Consider the following 15,097-nt stretch of genomic DNA (forward strand, 5'->3'; position numbering starts at 1 on the left):
AATATTGTTCATTTCGTATGGAATGACCCCTATGAGACTTGCCGAAGGAAAAAGATCATTGAAAAACGGAACATTTTATTGCACAATTAACTAAAAATAATGATGTGAAAAAAGATATTCGATGGTTTCACAGCTACTGTTCCCTATGTGATAAAAACAGAACGCTATCAAGTTGAGTCAGTGGGAGGGGGGAGGAGCGTATCGTCATAGAATGAGCTCCGCTCATTTCATTCAAAAAGCAATTAATATAGTATTTCAAAGAAATTTATATGAGAGTCAGCCAGAGTGGAAACACTGTGTATGACGCGGGAAACCGTGAGAAGCAGCATAGCCGAGGTTTAGGAACTTTAAGGTACTGCGGTAACATTGATCAATACTGCGGTATACAAGCTTGAGAATGAGTGTAAATGGTATTTGTAGATACAGTCTGGGAGGTCACCGTGACCTCCACAAAAATACCCTTCTTCGACAAATGGGGTCGTTTCCAAAATTTTAAAAGTATTTTTTTCTGAAAGATCATGCTTAAAAACATAGGATCTGACCATTTTTTAAATAATTTGATATTTAAAAAAAATACTTAAATCGGTATGCTTTCATTGTTTATACTTCTGCCGATGACATCACAAATGATGAAATGCCATTCAGTGTTGCCGTTCACAGAACAAAATATTTAATTCGCATATTTACTCACATGTACTGGCAACGATATGGTTGATAGCAAGCATAGAGTGCAATTTCATTTCACTTCTGGATTATCATAACGAGGAAACGCGATAGCAAGATGCCCCAAAGCGTCATTTGTGACGTCATCAAGACCACGCCTTGTTTGGAAAATCGGACATTTAAAAAAATTAATTAAAATATAACTGTTGGGAAAATGAAAGTATTTTATGGGTCCATGTTTTTTTTTTTTTTTTTTTGCTTATTCTATCAATTTCATTGACAAAAAGTACTACTTTTGACTGAAGGAAACAACCCCATTCTGTCTTACAGTTCGAAGAACTTGGGGACAGCATTGTAAAATTGCAGTGTTGGGGTCTAATTTAATCATTCATCAAAATCGGAGTTTCATTCTGCAAATTACCCCCCTCTCCTCCAAAAAAATGTTCCGGGCTCCCCTGAATTTGCCACAACATTGTAAATGTTCATCCAATAAAAAGAATAGTTTAGTAAACTTTGTTTAGTCTATGCCTCCCGCACTTAAAAATTGTTACATGTGTGATTTTATTTCTTTTGATCTCTAGTTTTATATATATATATATATATATAATTTCACTTTTAGGTTTACCTTTTGGAAATGCTTCAAATCAACAGAAAGATCGAATCCAATGGGCTTCAGGTAGTTTATTGGACGATTCAAGTGAAACAGCGTCACAGTTTTCGAATCAGTCTTTCTCCCGATCAGGTGAGTTCTATATAATGCAGTAAAAATGTATGTATCTTTCAGAAGCCAACGATTCTTGAGATAAAGACTTAGTCGAACAATTTCTCGGGAATGTTGAAAGATGGATATGCGATCGCCAAACATAATGGAGTTGCTTTTCATGTTTAAGAGAAAGAAAAAACGCTGAGAAAGACTTGATTAACTGTGATTTGAACTTCAAACGTTTTATGTTTTGTTTATAAATCATTGGGGCGGTGCACCTAAAAGTAATGTTTTAAGGATTTATTTATTAACTTACAGCAAATAAATACTTAAAATAATAAAGCAGGTGCACCTAACACAGAAAAGGAAACTTCAATTGTGATTTTCAAGTATGTTTCTTCGCTAATTATATTGAAAAACTCTTCAGCGTCTACAGGCACGCCTGTTCGTTCAAAGACACTCAGACCGCTTCTGATTTTTGAGGGATCATGAAAGTGTCTTTACTTTCAAAACGCTCAAGTAAATTTTCCGCAGTGGTTTTAGCGATTGGTAAAAAACAACATGCATTACATGCAATATATATCGATAGAACGGTTTTCCCATCCGGAGACTGCAGTTTCATTCTTCTTGTACTCCACACTCATCAATCTGGAATAGGGAATAACTGAGCTGGAGGGTAAATGTCATCACTACTAAACAAAATGCAGATTGTTAAGAAACATTAATGCAAATTTGAATGCTTTCATTTGTTGGTCTACCGTGTTTTCTGTTTTTTTCTATTCAAAACTTTTAACAAGAAAACAACGCCCTTCAGAAAGGGCGTCTGTGCTTTGGCGTAAATCACATTCATATTTTCAAGTGGTATCAATAACATCTAAATCAGAATCAATAAAATTGGTTGGAAGTAAAATGAAAGGAACTTCTTTTTGTAATTTCCGTATCATATCATCATTTTGCTTTTTAAAGCGGACATCTAGTTTGACAATGAGAAAAACCAGGCGATAAAGAAATTTTTATTTGTAAATGTTCTTAGGATCAGTCAACATGGAGCATTAACACGATTTTGTAGTACAACTGTTCTAAAATTCCTCATTTCAAAATCCAATCTGTACAGTACGTACTGAATGGATTTAAACGTTCAGTAATCCTTGTTTCGTCGAGTGTACTTTAAAATTTATTTTTAGCGCTGATTAAAATTGTGTTTGAAACAAATTTCGCTGTCTTGACCATTGACATTCCTTTGTTGCAAACAAGAGAGAGAAGCAATTGGATCGGAAGAGCACCAAAGCTTTATACACCATTTTTTTTTTTTTTTTTTGAAATTTTAAGGCTTGACAAAAACATCAATTTACAAACTGCCGCTCATAGTGATTGGACTTCAACGTGAAGAATGAGGGGTTGTTACTTGAGCCGCTCAGAAGCCAATGCGGTTGTCCAAAACACAAAAATTGAGAAAATTAATGTTTTTTAATACATTAGTTTTTAAAATTTTTGGTTCATTAATTTAATTAGAAAAGTGTATCAAATCTTTTTTCGAGGTGTAAACTCTGCAAAAAAACAAGATATGTACAGGATGTGTAAATAAAAACATAAGTATTTATTTAAATAATGACAACATCTTAAAAATTTTAGGACTTATACCTTTTGGCAGCTGAAAAAGATAAGAAATTTATGTAAAAATAATAAAATAACATTATTGTCATAAGTTTTACGTTTATTCATCATAACAAACATCATCTTCTTCCGAGTTATTTAAATGTAAATCTTGATCTCCACGTGTTTTCCTTAATGTCCTGTAAAAGTCGTGTTTAATTGGAGGTATATACTTACTTAAACACATGATGTCTTTTTTGTTTCTCTTGAAATTGTTCTGCCATTAGGATATAATATAGGTTAAGTTATGTTTTTTAAATTTACTGGCCTACCTATTTTTTTTATATCAATTACATGAAAGGTATCCTCGTCAAAATTATGTTTGAACTTAATGCTGCTTGGGTTTGATCTTTCCAATTTTATCCATCTCATATTAAGCCAATTGACTGTTAGTCCACTTGTTGATTTTTTTTCTGTTGGTAACAGCTTCTTCCAATGCTTTTGTAAATAGAAATTCTTGTGGATTCATTTCGGCAACTCTGAAAGGCTTTTTTTTTTTTTTGCTATTTTGTATTATATGATACCAGTCACTAGGGTTATGAATATACGGAATTTTTTTTGCATAAGCTTCTATAACTGCAAAATCAGCATCATTGGGCAAATAACTGTGCCCACTTAATAAAAGTGTAAGCTCAATTGATTCAGCTTTTATATCTTCACTCTGAACCAATTTCAGTAAACTTAACACAATTTTTATATTTCGATTCTGTCCTGAACATGAATCTGAATACATTATAATTTTTTGAAAATCCTTTGCGTACAATTTAATGTGTTTAATTAAACACGATGCCACTTCTTGTGAACCCTGTGATGCTTGGGTTATAGGCCAAACATACATGTAGCCCTCGTTAGTCTTTAAATCATGGCAACCAAGATTGTATACATATAAGTTTCTCTTGTAATAAGTTACTGATGTGGATAGTTTCGGAAATGGTAATGCTTTTTCTAAATCAAAACTAAACCCGTATATTTCGTCTGAAGCTCTTAGTCGATCATTAGCCATACTATACGATGTTAGCCATACTAAACGGTTAACTCTCCTTGAATTAGAATGAAATATCGTATCACTTTCACTGTGTCCTATTTCCATTGACATTTTTAGTTTTTATACCCTTACAATAAATCTTTTTAATTATTTTAAAAAGTCAGAGTTTTTACAGTTATTAAAGAAAATTTATTTAATTTTTTGATAACACAATAATTTTCGCAAACACTTCAACGTAATATTTGTGTTCTGACGCACATGCATAAAACTCAAACGATTCTAATTAGAAGGTAACGGTTACGATGAATATCTTGTTTTTCAGTGTTGCCAACAAATATAGAAAGAAGAAGAAGAATTAATTTTTTATTTCAAAGTTTATGTAAAAAATATTGATAAAAGGAGGACTTATTCACAATGGCTTCTGAAATTATTATACAATATATTCAGAAGCTATTAAAAAAAGGGCTGTCTAACCTAGAAAAAAGTAACCTATGAGTAAATCCTTTAATAACTAAGAAGATTATTATTTATGTCATCAAAATTTCCAAAAATCAGAAAATATCAAAAAATGGACTTAACCGCATTGGCTTCTGAGCGACTCACTTATCTCTTCCAGACTGCCAAAGGGTGCAGGCAATATTTATAGAAAATATAGAACCCCGTTGATTCTCTCAACCAATCTATGCCATGTTTCACAAGAAGTGATGGCGAAATAAAACATAAAAAATTGCTGTTTTTCCGCCGAAACTTGCTGCAATATATGGTTTTACACTGAATGGGCAATGATGTCCAAACTGAACGAAGGTCAGTTGGAGGCGTTTATTACTGGTTCTTTCACATACGGTGAAACCTATCTATAACAATACCGTTTATAACCAGAACTTGTCTATAACAATTTTTTTTTTTTTTTTTTGGCTCCAGCAAAATGACTAATCAAACTGTCTAAAACCATAACCTATCTATTACGATATTTTTTTAGGTCCCAACAGTATCGTTGTAGACAGGTTTTACTGTGTTATTTTTGGAGCAAATATGTGATTTTGTTTCTGTGTGAAATTATGACGGGGAGCACGATCCAGGAGGGAGGGGGCCCTCCCTTCATCGACCCCTCCCCCCCCTTCTCTGCTGGATCCACCCCTGCACAAAGCAGGATCTTCATAATGGTTCTTTGTGTGCTAGCTAAACAGTTAACTCGTCGACAGTAATTAAATCCTATTTAAAGACAATGTAGACTAAACTTTACGAAATGCACAAAAAAAATTTCATAATCCATGCAAACAGTTATTTCATGCGACTCCCAAAAAGTATATTAATCATATGGAGCAGTGGATCCCAAAAAGGATGTCGTGACGTTCTATTTTGCCTCAGGGAGAGGCGACCGCGAAGTATCCAAGGTACCAAATCTTTGTTGATAATAGAGCAAAAGAGGGATGGTTACTCATGAAAATATTATTGTAGGAATAGTATTTTCCATGGATCAAATAAAAGTAGAGCCGCTACTATATATGAAGAACTTTAAAATTGTCTTGTTTCAATAAGCCAGTGCTGCTTACCCCCCCCCCCCCCAGGGGTGATGGCGCACCCCCTCAAATCCTATAAGATCAAAAATCCTCTAAAATTAACTTCCCGAAAATTTTCAATTTAGCTCTCTGTTCCGTGGAGCCCCCCTCCCCCCTCGTGTACATCCCTGAATGAGCAAATACGGTCAACTCTCAATAACTCGAACTCCCAAAGGATCGGCTAAAACGTTCGAGTTATGGGAAATAGTCTCAAGAGTTAGGGACCCGATGACGGCTTCGAGGTAAAGGAATATTCGAGGTTTTAACTTCTAATCCGCACTAAACTTGAGTCCGCACTCTGGATGAGTTAGTTTTTTTTTCAGGCATTCTATTCTTTTCAAATCTCCCCTACATAATGTTCGAACGCAATTATTTGACACCAGATTGTATTATAAAAACATAACACGACAGAGAAAGTACGAAAAAAAATTTTTGCGTTGTGAAAACAATCTCATTACAAAGAACGCATAAGAAAATTGTTTAAAGTTCTTGGAATTTCTTTGGTGGGTGGGGTACACTTCTATTCTCGATTACAGGATGAAAAATCTTCACTGACCCAAATGCAATTTCAAATGAAATTTTCCTTTTATTCTTTGCCCGAATCCTTTAATTAAATAAATTATCCTGCGGTAAAAACTCAAGGACAGCCAAGCTAACTCATATCTTTAAAAAATAAACGGAAAAAAAACTAACTCCGTATTTCTGAACCTATAAATTTTCTAAGCATGATTACCATTTCTTATCGTACCGTATAATTATCTTCGATTTATCCATCCGTAATTCTAGGAACTCGTATTCAATTTTATATCGCTGGCAAATGTCTAAACGCGTCGTCCGTAAGTAAGCAATGAATAACACTATAATTTAAGACTAGGGTGTACGCATCGTGGTCAAATAAACTGCATTATAAATTCATTTCCAGCAATTTTCGTCTTATTTACTCGTTCGATTCTCCTGAATCCTAATGAAAATTCAAAAAGTGAGCTCGGTTTCTGGACTGGGTTCTTTGAAAAGGGTTTTGGAAAAAGAAAATGTTTATATTTGAAGAAGTGTAGAATCGGATTCTATTTACTGTTCAGAATTCGTGTTGTTGTTTAACCATTTTGTCCGAAAGCAAAACAATTTTGAAACGTTTTTGAAAATTGAAGTAAAGTTGGCTTTGACAAAAGATTATTATTTTTGAAATTATTGCCCTGCATTATGAAAAAAAGAGTATCAACAAAAGAACGGAAAAAACTTTTGTACGAAAGCGGGTTTTATGGTGCGTGAAAATCAACATTGAATAGACATAAATAAATTTCTGAACATCAAAAACAGCATCTTCGATATCTTTTAGGTTCCTTTCATCAATACCAGAAAGTATCTCAAAAAATAGTACGTCACTGTTGTTGATTAATGGCGCACCCTCTAAAAAGCTACGGAGCCCCTTAAAACTATCGCCCCCCCCCCCCTCCGCAGAAAAAAAGTTACTAAGACCCCCGAAAAATCCGTGCTATGAAAATGTCAACGATGCTATCGGCTCAATGATACCACTTGATAGTGTTTAAGTGAAAAGTTTTATTTTGGTGGAATTAACATTCGGTGAGGGCCATTCATCTTGCCCTTTTTAACCTGGCCATAACTCAAGAACCACTCTTTCCTTTTAGACTTTAGTACTAAAATCAATACTTACCTACTTGAACCAAGCTCTAAGAAATAACCAACTGAAATCTTTCTACAGAAAGTCGAAGACACTTGCAGTCGACACACACAGTGTGCGAAGACACACACTGTGCGAATAAGACACACACTGTTCGTTCACTTGCCAAAGAAAACAGTATTAATCTGCACTAGGACTAGGTGATATCAGAATTTAAATTCCGCGATATATCACTCTCCAAATATCGATATTTTCGATGTATCGATATATTCGTGGACGAATTCAAAGTTTTCCGGGGGGGGGGTGCACATTATATTGAAAAACAACAAAAAATACTACCAAATATAATAAATGCAATTGTTTCTCTAATTCAAAACTTTCCTAGAGGTGGGGGGGGGGGGTGCAAATAATATAGCTCAATGCATGACAAAAATGCGTTACAACGAAGAAGTTTAAAGATTCTATTCATAATTTTGTTTAAATCTTTCAATTTGAGCAGTCTCAATAATTTGAATGTACTTTGAACTATATTTCGTATTAACGTCTTAAATAGTTTATTTTTAGTCATTTAATAGCTTTTGCTTTAAGACGTTTTGCTTCTTAGTTGAGTAACATTAAGTAAAATACTAATAAAAAATCTTTAAAGAATGCAGCTATAAATTTTGGAAACAATCACACCATACACCCACTAAGCACACAGAACTATGAAATATACCTTTACTAATGTATATGTCACTAACTGCATTTATCCAGCGTTGCACGGTCTACCTCGAAAATAAAAGTTCCGTCTAGAGAGGCATGTTTAACAATCAGGTTTTTAAAAAATGAAAAAAAAAAAAAAAACATTTCCCGTCAATGTGTAGAAAGAGCAATTTCATGACTCAAAATTCTATTGGGTTTTTCGTAATCAATCCGTTTCACAGATTTTTCGAAGAAACCCTTAAAGGTGGTTCTCAAGAACTGTGTCGTCATTTAAAGAATTTCTTGAAGTGGCTGAACACAGGAGATTTATTTACAACTACGTACAATAATTTTAGATGAAGATTAATGGAATAAACACCAAATTTAGCCAGATTACAACAAATTAATCAAATACTTACTATTTACAGGATTTGTAACATTGCCCCGTTCCTAAGCACTGCACGTCCAGGGCAGTACAATCCCCTGTAAGGAAGCCAAACTTATATCACAAGTTTACAAATACACACATTAAATAATAACCAACCAGACACAGAAAACACAATAACAAAAAATATTAAGTAAATATTAAAGGCAAAAATTATCTACAACTTTTATGAACTTTTATGTTATCAACCATGGTTGTTTACGTAATTGTTCATGAACTATGGCCATAGTATGGGACTAACCGATCATAATGTACAACCCTAGGTTTTGCGTTGGGTGATTTTTGGTTCCTCACTACGACGTTATTCACTCGGTTAAGGACTTTATAGTGTCCACCCCAATGCGACTGCAATTTGGGTGAAAAACCATTCCGTCGGATGGGATTCCATAACCAAACCTTGTCACCTTCATGGAATTCATCTCCAGTGGACCTTGTGTCGTATTTGGTCTTCATCTTCTCCACCGCGATCTTGATTCGCTCTCGTGCGAACGTCTTTCAACCGGGCCTGGAGATCCTGGTTGTACTCCTCAGGCGATAAAGGCGCATTCGGAGGACGACCGAAGACGAGATCACAGGGTAACCGATGTTCTCGTCCGAAGAGCATCTGAGATGGGGCATATCCGGTAGTCTCGTGGACAGCACTGCGGTAGGCCAGCAGGAACAAAGGTAACTTCTTGTCCCAAAACCCCTTTGATTTCTGAAAACCATAAGCGAGAGATTATTCAGAATTGTGCGGTTAAATCTCTCCACCATGCCGTCCGATTGTGAGTGTAGTGGTGTTGTCCTAGTTTTCTCAATTCCGAGAATTTGACATAGGCCCTTAAACACAGCATAGATGAAATTCCTCCCTTGATCGGAATGAATCTGCAAATGTGTTCCTTATCTCGAGATTCAGTGCTGGACAAGAGTCTCTGCTATGGTGGTAGCTTCTTGATCTGGAATGGGCTATGCTTCAGGCCATTTGGTAAAATAGTCAATGGAAACAAGGATGTATTTGTTCCCATCAGAAGTTCTTAGTACAGGACCCAGGATGTCGATCCCTATTCGTTGGAAAGGAGCTCCAACGTTGTACAGATGTAGCTTCTCTCGGCTTCTTTTCTTCGGTCCTTTACGAGCAGCATAGGCGTCACAAGAACGGTACCACTTCTCCACGTCATCCTCCGCCTTATTCCAGAAGAAGCGCTCTTGAACTTTATTGACAGGTACCACTAGCATTGAATAAATGTCATTAAATTAAAATTTTAAAGATTTTGGATTTTTCAAAAATCTGTGGGTGATGGAATATTTTTATCGTCATATTCTTTTTCAACATCCCCTAAAATATAAAAGTCATGACTTACTAAGGAACAGAAACCTTGTTGACCAGTGTAATAAGCAGGCTGTCTCCCTGCCAATGTAGGATCGAGTTTTGCAGAGATCAAGTTTGGTAAGTTGCAGGGCTGACGAGAGGCAATGACAGCCTTGTGGGAAACTAAGGTCTCGGTTTGTTTAGAGGGGGGGGGGGAGGACTCGAGATTGGAGTAGTATAAGTTTCTCAAGTTCTATAGGGGGACTCCCAAACTGACTAAAGACCTAGATCGCAGGGTTCGTTGATTTAAATCAAGTGATTAAAAAAAAAATCATTGATTGAAATCAATTCATTTGAAGCAAGTGATTTTTTTAACAAAATCATTTATTAGAATCAGTTGACTTTTTTTTATAAATTAATTTTGCATTTTTAGAACGTATTGCTCAAAATTTAACAATACTACATTATACTATCTTAATTTCAGGAGGCAGAACTACATAGGTCCCTTTTTCTGTGTTTCACTCTTGCAATATTGCTTTTACTCCGAAAGTACAGTTCAGAACAAAATAAAAATTTGCAGTTTTTCTTACATACGATTAGACTATGACTAATATAGCTGAGAAAAGTAATTGTTCAACATATTATTTTACACTAAAAACGTGCATAATGATGAAAACCTTATTTTTAAGCAAAGCGTAATACAAAATCACATCTTATCTAAGCATTATATATTTTTTTATAAATGTATTGAATAGTTAGAAAACTTAATTTAAAAGTAAGCAGAATGGATTCATCTATTGTATGAAATATATTATGTGTATAAATGTAAAGTAGTTAATGTCTACAAATCTTTGGAGATTTTTTTAAAAAAATAAAAAAAACAATCTAATTTAAATTTAAAAAATACGACTTTTTTTATTTCTTTAAAAAATTCAAAAAAATAAATAAATAAATAAATTACGAGCCCTGCTAGAATTTGTGGCTTTAGCGATGCATCTGCCATCTTCGGGCTAAATCCCGCTTTCTTCCATGTCTACTATAATGAAGTACTAGCGTGTTTAGCTTCTTGATTGTAGTACTTCTTGAGAGTAGATTAACATGGCGTTAATAAGAAACCACAATCAAGAAGCAAAACACGCTATTTCGCCATAGCAGATATAGGAAGAAAGCGGCATTTAGCCCCAAGATGGCGGACGTGTCGCTACTTCGTTCTGCGATTCAGGGCTTAAAAACTGACAAGAGGCCAGCTTTGAGACTCGGCAGCCCGATGGACAACGATGGACCCGATGGATATGGACAATGTTTACCACAACTAAACGAACCAACCCTTTCGTCTGATTACGTAATATACAAATAATTAAGGCCAGAGGCGGCGATTGGGACTCATAAGAGGACCTCTTCTGTACCTAAAACGGCGGTAAACTTAGACAGGTGGTCAACTTACAAGGGTGGTCAACTTTACAGGTTTTACTGTAGCAGCAAAAAAAAAAAAAAAAAAGAAGAAAAAAAGTACAGAATTTTGTTGGGGCTGGTTTTGAGAACATATCATAGGCAATTGATTAAAATCTAACAGCTTAACTCACGTTTTTCTTAAAGTTTTGATGCGTTATGTACACAATAACTTTCCCCGAAGAAACACTTTGACATGAATTAAGGCAGTGAGAAACAAAGGGGTGAAAGTGGCAAAACTGAAAATTTGGAGATAACCATCAGTGCAAGTAGTAGGGGAACCTCTCCACTGTCTTGGGGCAAGATATAGTAGTAGTAACCTTAGTAGGTGTTGCTGTACAGCATAATAAAGAAAAACTTTTCAATGAAAGCCTACCTAGGACCTTATCTTTAAACACGTTTTACTCAAAATTAAAAAATGTCCACTTACATCTTTCTGTTTCTCACTGCTTCAATTAGACTTACATTATTTACCGCAAAGTATTTGGAGAGGTCCCAAACACCTGGTACATTAAGCAAGTATGGCTTGTTTTCGTGAAACAATCCATCCATCCATCCATCCATCCATCCATCCACTATAATATTAAAATCTGTTCGCGTCTGTCTGTCTGTCTGTCTGAAGATCTATCTTCTCGAGAACCGCTGCAAATCGGGAGTCAAACGAGATACCGATCAATTCGAAATTTCCCAAAGAAAACAATAGGACCAATCTCGTAATTGTGCGACTTTAATGAGCGGAGATATTAATTAAAACGTTAATTAACATAACGTTATTCGGGAATTTTATTTCTTTCCTGTTGCCATTTTGAATTTGCGTGAGCAAGTAAAATTCTAATAATTGCTTTAAAAGAGATTTTTTTGGCTGCTGTCCAAATCTTAAAACAACGTTTCCATCTAGAATTTCATTTTAAATTAGTTTAAAATTGGTTGCTCTATTCGGATATAGCCTTTATTTTATCGTCTGTCCTTTTTTTATTTTTTACATTCAACGTTCTTAACTCCTTTCAACATATGAAAGTTGTTTCTTTAGTTATGTTTATTGATTGTAGTGCGAGTTTATCATTCACCGGCCTCATATTTTGGTACATTTAGGATGTGCGACTAATTATGTCTATTTTGTTGGACTTTTTCCCGTCACATCTGTGAGTTTTCGAATTGTAATAACTCTCTTTTTCTTTCCTGTTTCAATTTTTGAAATATAGTTTGTATTGTTAAAAGACCATGTTAAATTAAGCTTGTTTGGATTTCTTTAAGTGAAGCAGAGTTGAACAAAAATATTGTTTTTAAGGATTTTAACTAAAGCTTTATTCGAATCTGATGACTTGGTATTAAATTAATGCTGATTGGTATTTATTAAGTCTTGATGCTTTAGTTTCACGTAAGCAACCGAAAAGTGTGTGTCATTTTATGTAAAAAGCTGATCGTAATTGTACATACAAATGTTTCAGGTATAGTATATCAGATTTAATTCAGTTTAAAGTGAGCACAGATTATAATTGATAATGCATATATTTTCATCTTTTGTGCTAATTGAAAAAACTCATAACTTGCATTATTGATAACTATGATTAACGTTAAAGAGATTTTTGCCAAAAATATGCTCTACTGGTGTTTTGCAAACCTTGCACTACGCGTATTTATTTACTCCTTAGCGCTTTAGAAACTGATGTCAGAGTAATACAAAAACATCAATTGGACATCTCTTTCATTTTTTAAGTAGCCCGTGCAACGCCGGGCACGCAGCTAGTTGATTTACTAATATCTAAACAATGAATACATAAACTAAAACTTACTGCTTGTATATGCTGCCGTAATGTTTTTTTTTTCATAATTTCTAGTTTGGGTTCCTAAATTGGAAAATAAAATAAATCAACCATAAAAAGCGGGGGTGCCCCTCTTGCCCTCCCCCCCCCGAATCGCCGCCACTGCTTACGGCCCTTCATTACTTGTTTCTGTCTATTTTCTTTCAGGAAGCAAAACTCTTCGGGCGCCTGATATAGGAGTGCGCATGCGTAATTTGTACAAAAGTGAGAAGTTCGCAGATGTCAAATTCATCATCAAAAAAGGTAAAAAGAGCAAGTCTTCTATATTGGCACATAAAGCGATTCTTGCCGTTGGTAGCACAAAATTCGAAGAGATGCTCTTTGGCCCAGGTTCTTACGGTATGTCACCGAAAGATATGCTCGAGATTGAAATCAATAACGTATCGTTTGGTGCATTCAGAAACATTGTAGAGTAAGTAAGAAAGTTTTTAATCTTTCAAATAGTTTAAATAATAACATAATTCAATACGTTTACAATAAATTCAATATACGTACTTGCAATACGTTTAAAATAATTGCAGTTATGGTACTAAACTGATAAAACTTTTCTCATATATTTTTTCTGGTTCAAAATTTGGAGGAATCTCATAGAGTAAGAGCCCATGAGTACCAGACCTACGTCATAGTATAAAGGCCAAATTTTTTCTGCGTAAGGACACCACAGCAGGTAAAAAAACGGTTCGCTATTTACGCTGAGTAGTCACGCTGGCTTCCTTACACAGAAAAATTTTGAGCCTTTATACTATGACATAGGTCTGGCCCTCATGGGGTCTTGGGCTATCAAGTGTAGCTGGAAGATAATGACTTAATAAATATGTAGGAAAATATTACTTTATTTATCAACACTTCAACACGTACGCCACAAATATTATGTAAGAAGAAAAAGGAGAGAAAGTATGTTGTCGAAACTAAAATAATTAAATACCAGTACGTATGTGATTAAAAGGGAATAGTACTTTCAGTTATCCATAACCGACTTAGCTACGTTTTGGACACACTGGCACTAAAATGGCGTTGAACCTCTTTATATACTATATTTATTTTTAAAATGTTGCGAACATTGCGAGCCTCTAATAAAACTACGTGAAAATGGCTCTGCACTAGTAATGGGCACAATCGAGAACTTTTGATAGTCGCGATCTCAAGAATAGAGTATTTCTGATGATCGAATGGTTGGTAATCGACATCTTTCGAATTGAGAACTCGAGCGATTGACTTCTAGATGTTTATAATCGAGATTTGGAGATGTTGATAATCGAGATCTCGCGATGTTGCAAACCGAGAACTTGAGATATGATAATTGATAAGTTGGGGGGAGGGGGGGGGGGCTCGAGCTCAAAAACTCGAAAATGAAAATAGTTTTCGAATGATCTTGAATAATCGAGTGATTCGATTATGAGAACTCGATTTATTTTTCCTATCACTACTCTGCACTTACCCAAAACTCTAGTGCCTAGAAAGAGCAGTGTGCCGATCGACGGACGAAACGTGAGGTCAGATCTGAGGAAAATCCAGATGGCGCTGCGCCCAGGGAGCACGCTACGTTTCTCAATCAGACTCGTTTTAAATAAGCGATTATTTGCTAATTTCGCAGCTTAAAAGCTCCGTTTTTCGGATCGAACTTCTTTCAACATAAAAGATAGATTCTCGAATAAGTTCTATATGCGGCACCGGGGTGTTTATTTTTCGAAGCCACACGAACATTACATGACTCCTACAACATTATATGAATTTCGTACACTATAAGCTTTCAAAGCAGTTTAAAAATAATTTATTGAAACTTTAGAACTAGTTTGTTAGCGATAATGGTTTCGTATTTTACTTTATTTCGACAGATATTTCATTACAGCAATTGGTGTAATTTTTCATCCTTCCTGGAAAAATTTAAAAAAGGAACTGGATTGTAAAATTTGTCAAAAGCGGATTTTTGAAGAACTGCGTGTCTGTTATTTCTTTATTAAAACTGCATTTGAATTATTTCAGCTAATTAAAATATCATTTACTAAAACAGACAGTCTGAATTGACGAATTTGAATTAAAATAGAAAAGTTAGTAAAATTATAATTTATTTTGCGATAAAAAAAAGAATAGTTATGAGAATTAGTTTCAAAAGGATTTTGTCTCGTTATGGGGGTCGCGTTTTGGGGGGTGTTTGTTAAAATTGCAGGGGGGAGAGCATGACTGAGAAGGGGTGGGTAACTCTTGCTAA

The 15,097-nt window shown here is 35.0% G+C and overlaps 1 protein-coding gene across 1 annotated transcript in view; it reads left to right on the forward strand.

The window, feature by feature from the left end:
- LOC129224464 (uncharacterized) overlaps positions 1–15,097 on the forward strand; it is a 48,077-nt gene that overhangs the window by 18,318 nt on the left and 14,662 nt on the right. The window contains exons 2-3 of the mRNA XM_054858917.1: positions 1,283–1,405; positions 13,036–13,300. Coding sequence (XP_054714892.1) covers positions 1,283–1,405; positions 13,036–13,300 — 388 coding nt within the window. The remainder of the gene's footprint in view (positions 1–1,282; positions 1,406–13,035; positions 13,301–15,097) is intronic.

Source organism: Uloborus diversus, chromosome 6 (genome assembly GCF_026930045.1).
Source record: "Uloborus diversus isolate 005 chromosome 6, Udiv.v.3.1, whole genome shotgun sequence".
Lineage (NCBI taxonomy): Eukaryota > Metazoa > Arthropoda > Arachnida > Araneae > Uloboridae > Uloborus > Uloborus diversus.